Raw genomic sequence first — 21,209 nt, 5'->3', positions numbered from 1 at the left:
TGCTGAGTATCAAAAGTGGGTCCTCTGAAAGCAACAAATACTCTTAGGATGTTACCTCTTCAGCCCTCGGCAGAGATGTCACAATCCTAAATAGCCAGCATGTTTGGTGTTCAGCTATCAGAACGCTGGGAGAATTGGGTTGAATTCCCACGGGTGGTGTTGTCTTCAGCAAGCCTTTTAACCTCCCCAGTCTGTTCAATCCAAGAGATCATTTAAGTAAAATAACAAACATGGTGGCTGTTATGTCATTACTGCAAGTTACCAAGTTCGAAAATACAAGCAATTCATGGAAACAAAAAATACTTGTCATATACAACAACTATAAAATAAAGGTGTTTTAACAGTTTATTTTGAAGGTCTTTTTAAAAACAAAGTAAAAGACAATCTTGAGAAAAAAATTGCACAGATGATACTCATTAAATAAGTATGGTGATTAAATCAGACAGGGATATGCTCTCTTCTGCAACTCCAGAAGTGAGTTCTGTGGTCCTGAAGGTTCTTAGATGTCCAGAGTGGGGAGGGGAATCGTGGCAATAAAGCTGCCTCGTAATCATGTAAATCTACAGTAGCAACCAAATGTTTCTTTTCTTCCCAAGAAATCAATTTCGATCTTCAAACTGTGCCTTGTTTTTTAAAAGATAAGATGCTAGGAACTCGATGGGATTTGGTGGTCTGTAAAGGAGAAGAAACCAGGGTTAGAGAGATGATCTGGACTGGTATGTTAATTAAACATTTTTTAAACATACCATTGTTTTAAATGCACCCGTTTAATTTTCATTTCACAGTGAAAGGCTATTCATAATAAATATGGTAAGTGATATAGGCAATCTAAGGAGCCAAAATTAAAGTGTCTCTAATTGTTTTATAGCTTAAAACCAGTTAAAACACAAGGGTCGTGTTTAGTCTTTATACTTGCGTGTAGCCATGGGAGAGATGATGTCTCACCCACCATGTGAAGCCAGAGGACAACCCTAGGGAGTTGGTTCTCTCCGCCCCTAGAATCAAGTGGGTTCCTGATCGCTGCTCAGAGCCCAAAACACAGCGGAGGAAATGGGTCGCCATGGGAGACGTCCTGGATGCTAGCAGTGGTCAGCCTCTTGACTTTAGTGCACATTGCACAGGGGTTTAGTTTCACAATGGCCCACTGTGATAGTGCATACCTTTTGTTCCTAGCATTCTGGAGACAGGCAGGCAGATCTCTGGGAATTAAGGCTACATAGCCAGTTCCAGGCCAGGCAGAGCTACACAATGAGAACCCTTTTAAAAACAAAAGCAACCACCAGGCGGGTGGTGGCACACGCCTTTAATCCCAGCACTTGGGAGGCAGAGGCAGGTGGATTTCTGAGTTCAAGGCCAGCCTGGTCTACAGAGTGAGATCCAGGACAGCCAGGGCTATACAGAGAAACCCTGTCTCAAAAAACAAAAACAAAAAACAAAAAAACAACCTCATCAAGCTATATGCCTACAGTATGTGTAGTTTCCTAAGTACTGTACTCCATCAAAAGAACAAGTAAAGAAAGGACATGCCACCAGCAACATTAGCACACAGATGAATTCATGGCAACTGGTCAAAGGCATTAACAATCATTTAGACAACTGCTTCTTTTTAAAATGTCATTTCAGTTTTTCAAATCTTTTTTTACATTTGCTTTGTGGGAAGCATGGCACTTCTGGGAAGTCAGGAGACTTCTGAGAATTAGTTCTCTCCTCCTACCACGTGGCTCCCGGGATCAAACAAGGGTCATCAGGCCTGGTAGCGAGCCTCTTGACTCCATAAGCAATCTTGCAAACCCACATATTTTAAATTAATATTTAAGATGCTCTAACAAACAATTCACACCTGGGAAAACCACTGATAAATTTTAAAGGTATAACTCCATATTCATCACTTTTATGTAAGTCATTCTTGCTGAAAACCTGTCTAATACTGACTTTTGGGGAACTACTGCTTCAAAAGGCATACTAAAAACTGAGCTCAGTGGCATGTCTGAGATCCTAGTTCTGAATCAGCCAGGAGCATGTATCAAGTTCAAAACCAACCAGTACAAACCAGCAAAACCCTCCCTCCCAACCTCCCCCCCCCCCCACACACACACACATACATACACATTGAGCAGGTAGTGGTTAATGGTGCATACCAGCAATCCCAGGATTTGGGAGACTGGAGCTACAGAGCAACAGCAAGGTCAAGGTCTCAGGTTGGGACAGTTGCTGGAATTCAAGCTCATTTAATGTAGTAAATCTGAGACCAGCCTGGGCTACACAGAGACACATTCAGAGAAAAGGAGGCAGGGAGGAAAAGAAGGCAAAAAGACAGGCCAGACATAGTAGCAGATCCCTGAAGTCTCAAGACTGGGAGGCCAGAGGCAGAGAGATCTCTTGGGTTCTCTACCTGTCTGGTCTACATGGCAAATTGCAGGCCAGCCAAGGGCACAAGATGAGGCTTCACTCACAAAGGCAGGGTGAGGGGAGGAGAGGAAGGAGGTGAGGGAGCAAACGGAGAACTGATTTACCATTGTAACAAACCACAGTCCCTTAGGCTGGGCATGGCGGTACACACCTTTTTTGGAGATAGGGGATTTATTAGCCAGTTGGATGGTAGCACTTGCCTTTAATTCCAGCACTCAGGAGGCAGAGGCAGAGGATCAATGACTTTGAGGCCAGCCTGGTCCACAGAGTTCCAGGATGGCCAAAGCTACACAGGAAAAAAAAAAACTTATTTATGTATTTTATGTGACTGCTCTGAATGCATGCATGCTTACATGGCAGAAGGTATCAGATCCCATTACAGATGGTTGTAGGATGTCGTAATGTCGTGTAGTTGCTGGGAATTGAACTCAGGACCTCTGGAAGGGCAGCCAGTGCTCTTAACCCCTGAGTCATCTCCCAAGCCCACCCACCCCTACTTTGGTTTTGTTCTCCCCTTCCTTTCCTCTCCCACCCCAACACCCTCCAACAAGACAGGGTTTCTCTGCAATCCTGGAACTTGCTCTATAGACCAGGCTGGCCTTGAACTCAGACATCTGCCTCCTGGGTGCTGGGATTAAAGGCGTGTGCCATCACCGCCAAGCTTGGTTTTGCCTTTTTGCTTGAACAGGATTTCTCTGTGTAGCCCTGGCCGTCCTGGTACTTGCTCAGTAGAACAGGCTGACTTCAAACTCCACCTGCCTCAGGGTCCCCAGCTCCATCACTCAAATGCCTTTATTGCCAGCACTAGGAAGGAAGAGACAGGCAGAGCTCCATATGTCCTAGGACAGCCAAAGCTATATAGAGACACTGTCTCCAAATTAATTAATTAATTAAACTTAAAAAAGATTTCCCTTTGTACTTTAAACAGCATTCACACCAAGTACACTGAGCTACAACCTCAGCCCTAACTCTCTTCTTTCCTATTTCCTGAGGATAACAGTGACACACAATCCTCATGCCCCATCCTCCCAACCGTTCATGCCAATACATCCTACCAGAATCATGTGAGCTGTCTACCCACACCACTTCACATACATCCTACCAGAATCATGTGAGCTGCCTACCCACAACACTTCACATACATCCTACCAGCATCATGAGCTGCCTACCCACACCACTTCACATACATCCTACCAGAATCATGAGCTGCCTACCCACACCACTTCACATACATACATCATACCAGAATCATGTGAGCTGCCTACACACACCACTTCACATACATCCTACCAGAATCATGAGCTGCCTACACACACCACTTCACATACATCCTACCAGAATCATGTGAGCTGCCTACACACACCACTTCACATACATCCTACCAGAAGCATGTGAGCTGCCTACACACACCACTTCACATACATCCTAAGTTAGCCTAGTGACTTATTTTGCTACAGTTCTTTGCTTATTATATTTACAAATATCTTATAGTTGAAATCATCCTGGTTTTTTTCCTTCTAGCACTTAACAAAAGTAGTTAGAATTATAATCAGGTGTGGTTATACACACCTATAATCCTAGCACTTCAGAAGCAGAGATCGAAAGAACAGAAGTTCAAGGTTATCGGAACTACAAAGAAGGTCTAAAACCAATTTAGGTCACATAACACCCTGTCCAAATAAAACAATACTAGTGATTAAAAATTCAAATTAGATGTATTTCTAACATACCAGCCTTCTTTGGAAAAAATGAACAAAATATAAAAGATTTCCTTTCTGAGATTGTGTTGGAGATTGAACCTGGGGCCTCAGGCATGCCAGGGCAGCAATCTACCACTAAGTTGTAACTCCAGCCCAACCACATTTAGTCATCAAGAGCAGAGACAAGACATAGTCAGTCATAAATACATCTTATTTTATAAAAATAAGTAACCAAGCAAACAAAAAACACAATATTTAGTGTCTTCACGTTAGCACTGGCCATGCGTATTCCAAGCGTGTGTGAGTGTGTATGTATGTGTGTGTGTGTGTGTGTGTGTGTGTGCATTTTGCCTGCATGTACATCTGTCCCTAGATGCCCTGAAACTAGAGTTACAGATGGTTTTGAGCGCCATGTAGATACTGAGAAACAAATCCAGGTCCTCTGCCAGAGCACGCACTTGTCAGCCCCAGTTCTGTTTTTAGAGACCATGTCTCATCACATAGCCATGGCTGGCCTAAAACTCAGCCAGCAGATCTGCCTGCCTCTGCCGAAGTGCTGGACCAGAGGTGTGTACTTCCACAACCAGCACAGATGACTTTTATATAAACTAACACATCCAGGCCAGCAAGATGGCTTATCAGGTAAGATGCTTGCTGGCAAGCCTGACAACCTGAGTCAATCCCCATAACCTACATGATGAAAGAGAAAGCCCCTCCTGAAGCCTGTCCTCTACCTGCACACCCACACCCCGGCATACAAGCATGCACACAACCAAATAGGATAAAAGGCTCAACTAATACATCTGTCCTATGTTAACAACTCACAAGAAGCAGTCCATCTTTTCCTGAGTTTACCTCAGAGGTATGACTGTCCTAGATTTAAAATATAACACACACCTAATAAAAACTGACTAGTCTACAAGTCGAATTTGCTTACTATATTTGTTTACAGGAAAATAATTTAGGAGGCTGCCTTGGGACACAGTATGCAAACGAGGAGTTAATAGCCTTCTTTAGATGCAGAGCAAATTCAGGGCCAGCATAAGCTTCATGTGCCTCTCCTAAAACACAGGGCTGGAGCCGTGGCTCAGTGGGTAAGAGCAGGGTGTGGCCTGCCCTTTCAGAGGACCTAGGTTGGATTCCTAGCACCCACTGTTGCCTAACAACCAGACATAATGCCAGTTCTAGGGGACCCTATACCCTCTTCTGGCCTCTGTGGCCACTAGCTATCCACGCAGTACACAGACACACATGCACACGTATGGACACGTACACACACTAAAAAATTTTTAAAAAACAAAAAGGGTTGGAGAATGGCTCAGCAGTTAAAAGCACTGGCTGCTCTTCCAGAGGTCCTGAGTTCAATTCCCAGCACCCACATGGTAGCTCACAACCATCTGTAATGGGATCTGATGCCCTCTTCTGGTGTGTCTGAAGACAGCTACAGTGTATACACATACATAAAATGAATAAATATTTTAAATGAATGAATGAATAGAATAAGTAAAAATATAAAACAAAACAAAAACAAATTCATGTAAGGACTATTCAGATACATGTAGAAAAAGAGAGAGAACTGCTCCCAAAGAAAGAGGTGACTGCTAAGAAACAAAGATCCTGGCAAAACAGCCCGCGAGCCGCTGGAATGGAGCTCAGTGATGGGATGCTTGCTCGGCAGGAGCGGGAGCCTCAGTTTGAAGCCCAGCCATTACCAACAAGAGTCTATAATAATCCTGTTCTTGAGACTAAAATGACACTAGAAATGTTGAAGGAACAAATTATTGGACAGAAATACAAACTACAGCAAGCATCACAACATGTCAAATACTATACAAAGTCAAAATATATCCAAGTAGAAAACCAATTAATAATTAATCATAAAAAAAAAATAAGCAAGCACAAGTCTGAAGTAGATAAACCATAGTAACAAGGGGAAATGTACCTAAGTGGCCAACAAGAGGGAGATGGATCTGGAGATCCTAGCAGTTGAGAGAGGCGCAAGGATCAGAGTTCAAGGTCAGCCTGACCTGCATGACTGTCACACCAAGAATATCCAGGAATGGTACCCTGCAGGCAGAGTCATTGGACAACATACTCAAGGCCCTGGGTTCAATCCCAAGAACCACATAAACTGAAACTGGGATCATACTTCTGTAATCCAAGCACTGAGTCACAAGTTCAAAATCATCCTTGGCTACAGAGTAAATTCAAAACCAGCCTAGGCCACCAGCCTCAAAAAGGAAAAGAAAGCAACAGGAAAAAGGCTAATTTTCCTGTGGTATCATTGTAATTTAATTATAGCACTGAAGACTTCCTATGACAATGTTGTCCTTGAGTAAAAAATTTTAAATATGGGCTGGTGAGATGGCTCAATGGGTAAGAGCACCCGACTGCTCTTCCGAAGGTCCAGAGTTCAAATCCCAGCAACCACATGGTGGCTCACAACCACCTGAAATGAGATCTGACACCCTCTTCTGGTGTGTCTGAAGACAGCTACAGTGTACTTACATATAATAAATAAATAAATCTTTTAAAAAAAAATTTTAAATATTACATGCAGACCAAGTCTAGCATAAAAAAATGTAATGTCCGAGTTGTGACACTATAGCTGACGTTTTTAAAAAGTTTAAAACCAGAAATTGGAGAGATGGCTCAGAAGTTAAGGGCACCATCTCTCCTTACAAAGGACCAGGGTTCAAATCCCAGTACCATATAGTGGCTCACAGCCATCTGTAAGTCCAACTGACCCACAAAGTATACAGATACATACCCAGACAAAAGATCCACACATAAAATAAATAATTTTTAAAGAAAAAAAATAATTTTAGGGCTGGAGAGATGGCTCAGCGGTTACTCATATACATAAAATAAATAAAATCTTAAAAAATAATAACAATAATTTTAGGGGGGCTGGTGAGATGGCTCAGCGGGTAAGAGCACCAGACTGCTCTTCTGAAGGTCCTGAGTTCAAGTCCCAGCAACCACATGGTGGCTCACAACCATCCGTAAGGAGATCTGACTCCCTCTTCTGGAGTGTCTGAAGTCAGCTACAGTGTACTTACATATAATAAATAAATAAATCTTTAAAAAATAATAATAACAATAATTTTAGGGGGCTAGAGAGAAGGCTCAGAGGTTAAGAGCACTGACTGCTCTTCCAGAAGCCCTGAATTCAATTCCCAACATCCACATGGGGGCTCAAACTATCTATAATAGATCTGATGCCCTCTTCTGGTCTGTCTGATGGGAGCGATAGTCTACTCACAAACATAAAATAAATAAATCGTGTGTGTGTGTGTGTGTGTGTGTGTGTGTGTGTGTGTGTGTTTAGCCAGGCAGTGGGGACACACACACCTTTAGTTCCAGTATTCAGGAGGCAGAGGCAAGTGGATCCCTGAGATCCAGGCCAACCTCATTTACAGAGCAAGTTCCAGGATAGCCAAGGCTACACAGAGAAACCTGGTCTTGAAAAAGAAAAACAAAAAAATTACTTAATAAAATTAATTACTTAATAAAAGTTAGGAGCAGTGGGACCAGAGAGATGACTCAGCAGGTAAAGCTGGCTACCACTAAGTTCAATCCCCAAGATCCACATGGTGGAAGAAGAGAACAAGACAAAAGTTGACTTCCATATGTCTACTACAGAACACGAACACACCACACCCACACACCCCCACACACCCCACATACACACACACTCACCATATATAAATATAATTATAAAATAAAAATAACAAGTTTGACATCCTTGAACGAAACATTATAGCCAAAACCCCCATCTGCAAGCACTGGTGCTGTGGGTGTGGAGCCCCGAGTCACCTCTTCCCTCTCACAGGCGACACGCTCTCACCTTTCCTTGGCGAGCACAGCAAGTCCCTGTAATAAGATAGGCACAACTGTCTGGTCCAGGTAGGCACGGGTGGGCAAGGACTGTAGATCCACCTTCTGTTTCGATGACTTTTCTGCATTAATCTTCTCATTTTCAACTATTCTCTAGTGATGTAAGAGAACAATTCGTGAGTACCATCCCTAAGGAAAAGACTATTTGGAAAGCAAAACAAGAACGGACTGAAAAGGACTCCCAGAGGAAAGGCAAACCACAGCTAGAGCCACACCAGATGGTTCCCCCAAAAGAAATTTTTGCCAATCCCTAAATTTCTTTCTTTTCTATTATTATTTTATGGGTATCATACTTTGCCTGTATGAATATAGGTGCACCAAGTGCCCACAGAGGCCAGAAGAGGGCATCAGATCCCCTGGAACTAGAATTACGGACAGCTGTGAGCTGCCATGAAGATGCTGGGAACCAGACCTCTGCAAAAGCAGCTCCCAACACTTGCCAACTCTCCAGTTCCTGTGCCTATAGTTCATGTAAACGTTTTCACTCAGCAGTCTCGCCCCCCAAACCACACACACACACACACACACACACACACACACACACTTTTCTTTTCTTTATGTAGTCCTGGCTGTCCCAGAACTGACATATAGACCAGGCTAGCCCCAAACTCAGAGATCTGCCAGCCTTTACCTCCCAAGTGCTGGGACCAAAGGTGTGAGCCACCATGCCCAGCCCTCACCTTGAACTTCCAAATCCAAGTGCTGGTGCTGAATTATTGGCCTGTACAACCACACCTGGCACACGTGATTTTTTTGAACAAAGATCCATGATTTTTACACGTGCATATGCACAGACACACAACTAAAAACACAGTAAAAACATTTTTTTGTCTTTAAGAACTTCATCTTGGGGCTGGAGAGATGACTCTGCGGTTAAGGGTGACTGCAGTTCTTGAAGACCTGGATTTGGTTCCTGGCACTCACATGGAGACTTAACAAATGCCTCTAACTCTAGTCTCAAGGGATCTGATGCCCTCTGGCCTCCTTGGTACAGACTTGCACTCAAGTACACACACATACACATAATATAAAGTAAGTTAATTCATTTCAAAACAAATTGGTTTTAGTTGTAGTAAAGGACGCAGTCCTAACTTATCAAAGTCTTTGTATATTCACCCCAAAAAGGGCTACTCATTTACGCGCTATTAGAACGCCTCCAATAAGAAACAGCAGTCCAAGGGACAGGCTATAACGCAGGTGGCACGTCTCTAGGATGCACCAAGTCCTGGGTACAACTGAAGCACTAACTGGACATGGTAGTACATACCTGTGAACCCAGCACTTGGAAGGTGGAGGCAGGAGAATCAGGAATTCAACATTATTCTCAGCTACATAGAGAGGTCAAAGCTAGCCTCAGCTACAAGTAGCTCTATCTTTTAAATGGGGCATTGAGCTGGGCTGTTTTTAATCCCAGCACTCAGGAGCCAGAGGCAAGTAGACATCTGTGAATTCCAGGGCAGTCAGGGCTACACACAGAAACTATCACAAAAAATTAAAAATGTAAAACACAATTCAAAAGAGGGCTGGGGAAATGGCTTGGCAGTTAAAGAGTGAGCACTCCCACCAGGCACGTGCCTTTATTGACAGCACTCGGAAGGCCGAGGCAGGTGGATATCTGTGATCTATCTACAAAGGGAGTTCCAGGGAGTTTGAGAGTTAAAAGCATTGGCTGCTTGCTCTTCCAGAGGTTCTGAGTTCAAATCCCAGCAACCACATGGTGGCTCACAACCATCTGTAATGGGATCCAATACCCTCTTCTGGTGTGTCTGCAGACAGCTACAGTGTACTGGTATAAATGAAATAATTAAAAAACAAAAAACAAAAAACAAGGGAGTTCCAGGACCCCCAGGACTGTTATACAGAAAAACTCTGTTGGGGTGGGCATTAGTACTCTTCCATCAGACCCCAATCCCATGCACATCAGGCAGCTCACCATGCCTGTCATTCCAGCCTCTGGAGGACCTAACACCTTAACAGGCACCTATGCTCTCACACACACACACACACACACAAATTCAGACAAATTAAAATGTTTAAATAAATCATTGCAAAAAGAAACACTTCCTTTAATATCCTCCTTAACCAAGTTCACTCAAGCATTTACTGAGCGCTTACCATGCACAAACTGCTAAGCTTAATTCTAGATAAGTCAGTGTGACAGTTAGTATTGACTATCAACTTGACAGCATCTAGAATCAGGTAGGAAACAAGACTCCAAGCGCACCTGTAAAGGATTGTCTAGATTAAGTTCCCCTCTGGGCTTGCCCATAAGGGATTATCTTGCTTAGGTTAACTGAGGTAGGGAAACCCCACCACGAAGGAGGGCAGAGCAGCACCCTTTGCTCGGCTTCTGTCCTGGATGGCACAGAAAGACAAAACCCAGCTGGATTGGGCAGGAGCATTTCTCCTGCTCTTCTTCCTGGCTGTGGACACAAATGACCACCTGCTTCCAGCTCCCCAAGTCTGACCTTCCCTCAGTGATGGACTGCACCCCAAAACTATAAACCAAGATAAACCCTTCTGTCCTTAAGTTGCTTCTGTCAGGATGCTTGCCCACAGCAACAGGAAAAATAGAAGTCAGTATCGTGGATTAACCTAAATGCACACGATAAAAGCATGCCCCAAACATGCACACAATACAGGAGCATATTCCAAGCATGAAAACAGAAAGACTACAATGTGCTACAGAAACAGCAAAAAGGGAGAGAGCTGAGCTGAACTTCAGGAGTACAAAGAACTGTTATGGTGTGCTACGGTTACTACAAAGAGAGACAGAGCCCTGTGGTCACTGCCTGCCTGCTTGCTCCTAGACAACAACTTTCAGGAGGTAGCAAAGGATACCTGAACAGAGAGAGCCTAGCAGCCACCCTGACTCGAGAAGTGTTCTAAAACTGTGGAAAACCAAAGCAGCTACAATCCAAGGCAGAAAGCTGTGTGGGCAGGAGAGATACTCGGGAAGAAACTGGATCTATGCTCACGGCTACCAGAGACCAGGGTAAACTATCTGGACGGCTAGGGAATACTTCCTGAGCTAACACATGATCCAGAGCTGCAGAGACTCAAAATACAGGGAACGTTAGATAGAACAGTCAATGATAAAATCAGCCCTAAACTAAAGGCTGGTCTGGGCCCATCTGACAAAGGTCAAAGCAAGCCTTAAAAAGTCAAACAGAGGAGCTGAAAAGATGGCTCAGTGGTTAAGAGCGTTGAGTGCTCTTCCAGAGGTCCTGAGTTCGATTCCCAGCAACCACATGGTGGCTCACAACCATCTGTGATGGGCTCTGATATGCTCTTCTGGTGTGTCTGAAGACAGTTACAGTGTACACATATACATAAAATAAATCATTTTTAAAAAAAGAATTCAACTTTATTTAAAAAAAATCATTTAGCTATGTTCTAGGACAACATTCAAGACCGTTTGAAAAAAATATCTAGGGCTGGTGACATGGCTCAGTGGGTAAGAGCACCCGATTGCTCTTCCAAAGGTCCAGAGTTCAAATCCCAGCAACCACATGGTGGCTAACAACCATCCATAACGAGATCTGGCGCCCTCTTCTGGAGTGTCTGAAGACAGCTACAGTGTACTTACATATAATCAATAAATAAATCTAAAAAAATATATATATATACTGCACACATGTGTGGAACTGTCAAAGAATAAATCGAGATCTAAAATAAATCAAGACAGAGGAAAGTACGGACAAATAAATCTGACAAAAATGTTTAAACAAGGGCTACAATTTCCCCAAATTTCATGAAACACTAAACCAAGTCCAGGAATCCATTCAAAAATAAAGGAACACTAGGATGGGTTGGAGGTGGGATATAGCTCAGCAGCAGAGCGTAGGCCCAGCGTATACAAAAGCCTGGGTTCAATCCTTACCACGAATAAACAAGTGCACCTCGCCTCACACACAGCACACCGACAGACATACATAAGACCACACATACACAAAGTGTAAAACGTATAACTGTGTGAAAAGATTAGAGAGATGGCTTGGGGGATTAGATAAGTTGTTCTGCCAAGCAAGCATAAGGACCTGAGTTCAAATCCCGAACCCAAATGTAAAAAGCTGGGCACTTAAAAACTATCGACAGGACTGGAGAGAAGGCTCAGCAGTTAGAAGCACTGACTGCTCTTACAGAGGACCAGTGCTTGGTTCCCACCACCCACGGGGTAGTTCGACAATTGTCTGAAACTCCAATTCCAGGGAGAATCAGGCATGCTCTTCTGGCCTCTGTGGGCACCAGGCAGGCACATGGGGCACAGATACGGATGTAGGCACAATAACCAAGCACATAAAATGAATTTCAAAAGCCTAAGAAATATAAATAAAAATATAGACAGCCAAAGCTGGAGTTGGGGGAGGGGGTGTGTGTGTGGTTAAGAACACCAGTATAGCAGGAGAGTGCTTGAAGTCAGCCTGGTATACAGAGTGAGTTCTAGGACATCCAGGGTTACATAGAGAAACCCTGTCTCAGAGAGAGAGAGAGAGAGAGAGAGAGAGAGATCCTCATTCAATCCCCAGCAGACACGGTAGCTCACAACTGTCCAAGCTCAAGTCCCAGCCTTCTGATGTACATATATACCCAGGCAGAACACCCATAAAGCAGTAAAAAGAAATATATAAACCGGGTTCGGTGCACACGCCTTTACTCCCAACACCAAGAGGTGGAGGCTGGTGAATCTCAGTAAATTCAAGGCCAGCATGATTTACATAGTGAGTTCCAGGACAGCCAGAGCTAATGAAACCCTACCTCAGGGGGAAAAAAATAGAAAAAGTAAATATATATATATATATATATATATATATATATATATACATACATATAAACACAGGGAGGAGGGAGGGAGGGAGGGAGAGAGAGACAGAAAAAGAGACAGAGAGAAGCAAAGAGAGACAGAGAGAGATCACACAAATATAAACACAATGCAATCCTTTTGTAAGAGTCAGCTCTAGGTCAGGCAGGACTGCTCAGTGTGTAAGGAGCTTGCTACCCCCACATCTCATAACCTGAGTTCCATCTCCAGAACCCACCTAAGGGTGGAAGCAAAAAACCTACTCTGTAAGGGTGCCCTCTGACCTCCACACACTAGTGCACATGCACAAGTAATAATAATAATTAAATAAAAAAGAAAACATGTCTAAGCTTACTTTCCGCTGACCTTGAACAAGTTACTCAACTTTAAGCATTCTGGCGCTGAAGATACATTCAAATTAGCCTGGTATATATCTCACAAACGGCAGTGTTGAATAAATTCTAACACCTGTTTGTACAACAACTACTTGGAAACGTGGTCCTGCCCTCCCCCCCCCCCCCCCGACCTTTTTTTTTTAAAAACCAGAACTTAATCCCTCGAGTCTCCCATTCACACACAAATTTTCTCTGGGAAGCCTCCATTTTCCTAACCAAACCTTCCCAGCTCTGGTTCCGGGATCTAATCTTTCATTTACAAAGCACCTTTATTTTTAGCCAAGTATTAGCATGCTAGTAAAAAGAAGCCACTTATAATCTGATACTACGGAGAGATCGCGGCAGCAAAGTGTTCCCTCGTGCAGAGTAGCCTAGTAAACCGATCCTAAGTTTTCTCCAGCTCTCAAGAGACCCAGAGATGCGGCAGAGGAACTGAGCGAGTTACCTCAACGCTGTCTGTGAGCCCGTACTCAGAGTGAGGGTTTTCTGCAACCTAGAAAACAAAACACGGTCACAGAGAGAGACATCCGCCCGTCCCGCGCTGCCTCCCCGCACACCGCCACCCTGAACCCAGGGCCTCCTGGTACCTGTGTCTGTCCCTCCAGCATCTGCTCCGACTCCATGGCGGACCCTGCAAACCGCAATCAACCGGATACCAGTCTTGCAAAACAAGAAGAGCCGCGAGTTAGTTACCCGGGAGATTTCAAGTGGAAGACGCCAGGACGCCGTGCGGTGCAGCCCAGCCCGGGACCCCGCCCCTCACCCCCGCGGGCAGCAGACGCGCGGGCTGGGTCGGGCCACCGACTGGCCCTCCTCGTCGCAACGCGAGGCTCGGAGGTCGTCCCAAGGATGTAGCGGTGGGAGGAGGAGGACAGGGAAGCTGATTACCCGCGCCAAGGCTGTCGGTTCCTAAGTACCCTGCACGGCGCCACCGACTCACAGCGCGAACCGCTTCGGCCGTAAGTGAGGGACGTCGCGCTGCCGCCGCGCCTGCGCAGAGCGGCCCCGCGGGCAGGAGTGCCCGAGCCCGCCTAAGTGGGCCTACGCCTCTGCGGTGCGCGGGGTGCCCGGCCACCTGCCGGCTCCACCCTGCCGTAGATCTATCTCCTTTAGACAGTCCTTCGTGTCACCTGAAAGCGACGGTCCCCGAGGAACCGAGGCCACTCACTTGCTGAGCGATTCTTGCTCAGGCTTTACTAGGGGCTGGAGGGCGTCCGGCGGTTGATTACTTGGCTAATCTTACAGGCGACTTAAGGTTTGGTTTCCACCGCCCACGTGGTGGCTCGCAACTATCCCTAACTCCGGTTCCGGGGAGCTGACGCTCTCTTTTCATCTACGCAGGCACGAGGCACGCGTGTGCTCCGCACACCTTCAGGCAAAACACGCATATATACGTATACATACACACATATATAATTTTTTTAAGGCCAAAGGGAGACAAGGAGGAGTGTTTGGGAATTCTTGGGCGGCTTTTATTCAAGCCCTGCAGTCTATGAGGATACCACGGTCACACTATTCTACATTTATGTCTAGATTAGTTTGTTTGTTTTTTTTTTAATTGCTTTCCAGGAATAAGGAGTTCAGCTCATGGTCGAGCGCTTGCCTGGGATAACCAAGGATTTTGGTTCAATTTCTACAGAAGAAATGGCTTTCCAGGCTGTAGTATTATGGATTCTATCCTGGGTTGTGTTTGCTTGTTTTTACATTTTAAAGCCAGGTGTCTGAAATCCCAGCATTCGGCTGACTGAGGTAAAGAGGGTCAAACACCAGCCAGAGCTTCCTGAACGGGAGTTCCAGGAGAGCCTGCTTTCCTGTAATTATTGTAACTGTTGATGGATTAGGATTTCAAGGGTATGTTGGAATGCTGCAAGTCTAGAGACACTAGTTAGTTGTCTTGAACCTAGTTAGCTCCCTGAATAGCTATTTAATACCCACCTTGGTCAGGGACCTAACTTTTTTTTTGTTTGTTTGTTTTTGTTTTTTGTTTTTCGAGACAGGGTCTCTCTGTGTAGCCCTGACTGTCCTGGAACTCACTTTGAAGACCAGGCTGGCCTCTGACCTCGAACTAAGAAATCCACCTGCCTCTGCCTCCCTAGTGCTGGGATTAAAGGCGTGCGCCACCACGCCCGGCCGGACCTAACTTGTTTACTAATACTTCTTACTAGTGAGTTTCTTGGAATGTTCATACTCCAAGCTACACCAAAATGTTTCTAAGAAGCCTTCAGCTGGCAGGGCAGTGGTGCTGCATGCCTTTAATCCCAGCACTCAGGAGGCAGAGGCAGGCGGATTTCTGAGTTCGAGGCCAGCCTGGTCTACAGAGTGAGTTTAACACCAAAATGTTTCTAAGAAGCCTTCAGCTGGCAGGGCAGTGGTGCTGCATGCCTTTAATCCCAGCATTTGGGAGGCAGAGGCAGGCGGATTTCTGAGTTCGAGGCCAGCCTGGTCTACAGAGTTCCAGAACAGCCAGGGCTACACAGAGAAACCCTGTCTCTAGAAAAAGAAGGGGAGGGGAAGGGGGAGAAGAAGCAGCAGCCTTCAGCTGTTCCTACACTGCCTATAGCTAAGATTTCCAGACTTTCCTACAACCCACACACCTAATGTACTTAAAAAGTGCTTTTGTGCTTGGTGTGGTGGTGAGAGAAGAGATGGTTTATCCACTTAAAAAAAAAAAAAAAAAACCAAAAACTTACTACTCTTCCAGAGTTCAGTTCCCAAGCACATACACACCAGAAGTCCAACAACCACCCAGAACTCCCGGGGATCTGACACTCTTTTCTGGCCTCTGTGAGCACTTGAACTCACTTGCACTTACACAGAAATGTGCTATACACGTATACATAACTAGAAATGAACCTTAAAATGTACAATCTGCTTCCTACCTACAAGTTATAGATGTTAAGTAATAGCTTTGGGTTTTGAGAAACTAAGCTCTACTGGGCAATAAAGAATTGTTGGGGGCTGGCGAGATGACTCAGTGGGTAAGAGCACTGACTGCTCTTCCGAAGGTCCAGAGTTCAAATCCCAGCAACCACATGGTGGCTCACAACCACCTGTAATGAGATCTGATGCCCTCTTCTAGTGCATCTGAGGACAGCTACAGTGTACTTATGTATAATAATAAATAAATCTTTAAAAAGAAAAAGAAGAGACTTCTTTAAAAAAAAAAAAAAAAAAAAAGAATTGTTGGGCCCCAGCCTGACCATTCAGTATGCCTGGTATCAAAAGCAAACCACCTGACTTCAAACCACAAAGCAGAGTTGTACCTTCTCAATGGTACAATATGTTGTGTGGGTGCACACACGAGTCCCTAGCCCCTCTAAATGCCCACAGCCTTCATCCCACAGGAAAACGTGGGGCCCTCAATGCTCCAGTGAAGCAGTCTAAGCCTGTTGAGAGTCTGTCTGCCTGCCTGCTGGCCTCTTTCTTTTTATATATATATACATACATATATATATGTATATGTGTATATATATATGTATATATATATATATGTATATATATATATATATATAATTTTTGGCTTTTCAAGACAGGGTTTCTCTGTATAGCCCTGGCTGTCCTGGAATTCACTATGTAGACCAGACTGGCCTCGAACTCAGAAATCCACCTGCCTCTGCCTCCCGAGTGCTGGGATTAAAGGCATGTTCCACCACGCCTGGCTATTTTATATTTTTTAAGATCTATTTATTTATTTTATTTAAGTACACTGTAGCTGTCTTCAGACACCCCAGAAAAGGGCATCAGATCTCATTACGGATGGTTGTGATTTGAACCAGTCAGTGCTCTTAACTGCTGAGCCATCTCTCCAGCCCCTGCCTCCTTCTTCTTAAAACAAATGGCAAACAACAGGGAAAATTGGAATGCTTTGAATACAGAGAACTCAGAAATCCGCCTGCCTCTGCCTCCTGAGTGCTGGGATCAAGGCGTGCACCACCACGCCCGGTTGATGGGTACATTTTTAATATTTGATCATATTGTGATTGGTGAGAGCTACCACACAGCACTGGGAGGATTTTGCATTTCAATTTGAGGCAGAAATGAAATCTTTTGCAAGAGGGAAAAATAATATCAAATGTTATCCTACATCTGCACAAAATTCTGGAAATTGAGAGCCACCACTTAAAATTTTATGTTGGGAGTTCAAATCCCAGCAACCACATGGTGGCTCACAACCATCCGTAACGAGATCTGGCGCCCTCTTCTGGAGTGTCTGAAGACAGCTACAGTGTACTTACATATAATAAATAAATAAATCTTTAAAAAAAAAAATTTTCTGTTGGGAGGTTTGTTTTTGAGACAGGGTCTCCTTATATAGTTCAGGCCGTCTTGGAACTCATTACATCTCCCAGGCTGGCCTTGAACCAACGGCAAGCAGCTTGCCTCAGCCTCAATACTGAAATTAAAGCAGTCATACCTAATTGCTGGACATGGTGGCTCGTGCCTTTAATCCCAGCACACTAGGAGGCAGAAGTGGATAGATCTCTTGAATTGGAGGCCAGCCTTGTCTACGGAGCAAGTTACAGGACAGCCAGGGCTACACATCAGGACTTTCTAACAGGCCCAAACATTGCAAGCATGACACCATCAGGTCTTGCCCACCCCTCTTCACTCTCCCTTGCCAAGCTGTTAGATTACATTCCTGAAGCTAGCTCCCAAGATCTACTCCCTTTTTTGGCTACATCTTTATGCCTGGCTAAAACTCCAAGGTCCAGATGTCAAAATAGCGGTGTCTATCCATCAAAACCCATTATTTGGCTACACTGGCTAACATGTCCAATCAGGACTTCCCAGCAGAACCTAGCACAGACTCTCCCCTTTCTCCTTAAAAACCACTCCCGGGCTGGAGAGATGGCTCAGCGGTTAAGAACACTGACTGCTCTTCCAGAGGTCCTGAGTTCAATTCCCAGCAACCACATGGTGGCTCACAACCATCTGTAATGGGGATCTGATAGCTTCTTCTGGTATGTCTGAAGAAAGTAATGTTGTACTCATATAAACTAACTAAATAAATAAATCTTCAAAAAAAAAAAAACACTTCTGCAGAAACACCCACCGCTGTCAGGGAATAAAACTCCTTTATGCTGAGAATTTGGTGTCTGGGTTTGTTCTGTGCCAAATCCAAGGCCCTTTCAGCAACTGGTTTAATATCTGTTTGCCTGTTACGTATGAGTATGTTTGTGTACGTGTGTATGAGTGTAGTATGTGTGTGCACACGCACTGAGGACAGAGGAGAATGTTGTGTGTCCTTCTCTGCTACTTCTCAGACTTGTTCCTCTGAGACAGGGTCTCTCTTTAAACTGCAAGCTCAAGGTTTTCAGTTAGGCTGTCAATGAGGATGCCCCAGATCACTCTGTCTCAGCTTCCTCTGGGTCTGGGGTTACATCCGTGCATGAGACCAACCCTGACTTATCATGTGGGTGCTGGGACCTGAATTCCTGACTTCAAAATTGTTTAGCAAGTGCCTTTAAAAGCCCCTAAACCAGTTGAATGGTGGCTGTGGTGCACACCTTTAATCCCAGCACTAGGGAGGAAGAGGTCAGCCTGGTCTACGGAGCGAGGTCCAGGACAGCCAGGGCTACACAGAGAAACCCTGTCTCAAAACACACACACACACAAAACCTGGGTATGGTGATGTATATAATCTTGTAATCTCATCATTTGGGAGACTGGGGCATTAAAGTTGCCATGAATTCAAGGTTGCAAACTAATAAAAGGACACTACGGTTAGTGTGCATGTATGTCTGTGTCTGTTGTTGGGTGCACGAGTGAAGGTTAAATGTCAATGTTAGTTACTTTTCTATTTCTATCTAGCTCTCAACCTTATTTTTAAAAAGATTTTTAAACGTTTGAATATTTTTGGATTTTTTTTAAATTATGTTATGTATATAAGTGATTCATATGTATGTCTGTGGAGTCATTTGCATACCAGGTTACCGTGAAGGCCAGAAGAGGGCACTGGATCCCACGAAACTGAACAGTCAGTTGGGGGCTGCCATGGAGCTGTTGAGAATTGAGCTTGGGGCCTATGGAAGAGCATGCCATGCTCTTAACCATTGAGCCATCTCTCCAGACCCTCCAAACCCTGGTTCTCATGGTTACACAGGAAGTACTCTTACCACTGAGCAACGTCTCTAGCCCCTCCACCACCTTGGTTTTTGAAAGAAGGTCCTTCACTGAATCTGGAACTTAACAGTTGACTAGACTGGCAGGCCAGCAAGAACCCCAGAACCCTCCTATCTGTGCCTTGCATCAGACCACCTATTGGGCTTTTTGCACAGACAGATACTGGGAGTCAGAAAGCACATCCACATGATTGTGTCACACACGTTACCCACAGAGCCATTTCCCTAGCCCAGACTGTCAACTGTAAAAGAAACTTTTATTCACCTGATGTAACTGTCCTCTCAGAGGCCCCATACCTGTTTCTGCTAACCTAGGCCTAGTCCTGGAAGCTCCCAGCCTCTGTACAATCTAATCTAGGTCCAGAATGCTTTCTGCCTCTAAGAATAACTGCTGAATAAGCTCGCCCTTTCTTATTCTTTCTGAGCTCTGGCTGGCTGGTTCAACTCAGCCCCTCTAGCTCAAACTCTTCTCCAAGATGACTGATTCAATTTGGCTTCTCTTCTCGGCCTCTGAGTTTTGCTCTGCTTGGCTTCAAACAAACTCTAGCAATCTGTTCTAATTTTCTGGCTCCTTCTCCTTCTCTGTTATTTTCTGTCTTTACCTGTATCTGGCTTGTTCTCTCTCTGCAACCTGTCTCTCTATAACTGTCCCAGTAAAACTTCCTCTTCCTTTTTTTTTTTGTACTGCCCCTTAAGTAGCTTCCTCCCCACCCCCTTTCTCTCTCCACTGCTCTCTCTTAAGTAACCTCTCTTTCCTCTCTCTCTGAGAGTTGGGCATATCCTCTCCTGTCAAATCTTTCTCTGATTCATCACTTTGTCTGCCACTCAATTAGACATCACTTTCAAACATGGGTGCTTCTTTCTACAAACTAACTTTACCTTCATCATTTGGAATTAAAGGTGTATGATAAGGGTTGAGCCACACCACAAGGTATCTTCAGTAAATAGCACAACCTCTGGGTTCACAGTGTGATCAAATATTAACTCTTGTTTGGATTAAATGCTCCACGATCAGTTCAGAAGCACCCCTCATCTGCCTGGAGAAGTCTTACAGAGGCACTTACCCCATTTCTCTTCTGTTTTCTGGATGGTTAAACACAATTAAATGTTGAGTTCTTTAAAGGCAAGGCCCATATCATTATCTTGGTGTTTGTTTGATGCTTATACTTCGTGTATATGACTTGAAAGGGGTGAGTTTATGGAGACAGCAAACACCTCCACAGAGCTAATCCTCTCTACAGTTAGAGGTTCTAGAACTAGAATCATAGAATTCAAATAATAAAGAAAAAACACTGTATTTGCCTTTTTTTTTTTTCTTTTACAGACTTGAGGCAAATTAGACTGACAGGGTCTATAGCGATGGCTGGTTAGTTAAAGCTCGGCCAGATCTTGCAGAGGACCCAACTTCAGTTCAAGAGGAGAAGAAATTGAAGTCAGAGAGTGTTAGTTTTGTGGAGGTGTTTTCTGTCTCTATAAACTCACCCCTTTCTAGTTATATATACTAAATATAAGCATCAAGCAAACACCAAGATAAGGGATAAGGGCCTTGTCTTCCAAGAACTCAAAATTGAATTGTGTTTAACCATCAAGCAAATAGAAGTTAAAAATGATCTTCATCTTAATAGCAAGTTCAAAGACCCTGCACAAGACCCTGTCCCAAGTATGAGTGTGTGTGTGTGTGTGTGTGTGTGTGTGTGGTATGTCTGTGTGTCTGTGTGTGTAGTGTATGTATGTGGTTGTATGTCTATGTGTTTGTGGTGTGTCTGTGGTTTGTGTGTATGTGGTGTGTTTCTGTGTATATGTGGTGTGCTTGTGTATGTCTGTCTGGTGTGTCTGGGTCTATGTGTTTGAGGTGTGTGTGTGTGTGTGTGTGTGTGTGTTT

The 21,209-nt window shown here is 44.4% G+C and overlaps 1 protein-coding gene across 2 annotated transcripts; it reads right to left on the bottom strand.

The window, feature by feature from the left end:
* Nucleotides 1–327: 327 nt before the first annotated feature.
* On the bottom strand, nucleotides 328–20,547 carry Dpy30 (dpy-30 histone methyltransferase complex regulatory subunit). 2 transcript variants are annotated; one of them, XM_021149226.2, is made up of 5 exons: nucleotides 20,392–20,547; nucleotides 13,793–13,865; nucleotides 13,651–13,698; nucleotides 7,960–8,102; nucleotides 328–672 (listed from the first exon to the last, which is right to left on the bottom strand). In XM_021149226.2, exons 2-5 carry the CDS (start codon nucleotides 13,826–13,828, stop codon nucleotides 600–602), a joined length of 300 nt encoding a protein of 99 aa, XP_021004885.1. In that variant the 5' UTR covers nucleotides 13,829–13,865; nucleotides 20,392–20,547; the 3' UTR covers nucleotides 328–599. The 2 variants fall into 2 exon arrangements, with proteins under 2 accessions (XP_021004885.1, XP_021004884.1); XM_021149225.3 differs by lacking the exon at nucleotides 20,392–20,547 and adding an exon at nucleotides 14,094–14,250.
* Nucleotides 20,548–21,209: the final 662 nt, after the last annotated feature.

The sequence above is a fragment of the Mus caroli genome, unplaced genomic scaffold (assembly GCF_978045245.1).
Source record: "Mus caroli unplaced genomic scaffold, Mus_caroli_1 scaffold_18, whole genome shotgun sequence".
NCBI classification, from domain to species: Eukaryota; Metazoa; Chordata; class Mammalia; order Rodentia; family Muridae; genus Mus; species Mus caroli.
The sequence above is the reverse complement of the archived record's forward strand: the minus strand, read 5'-3'. Positions and strand labels throughout refer to the sequence as shown.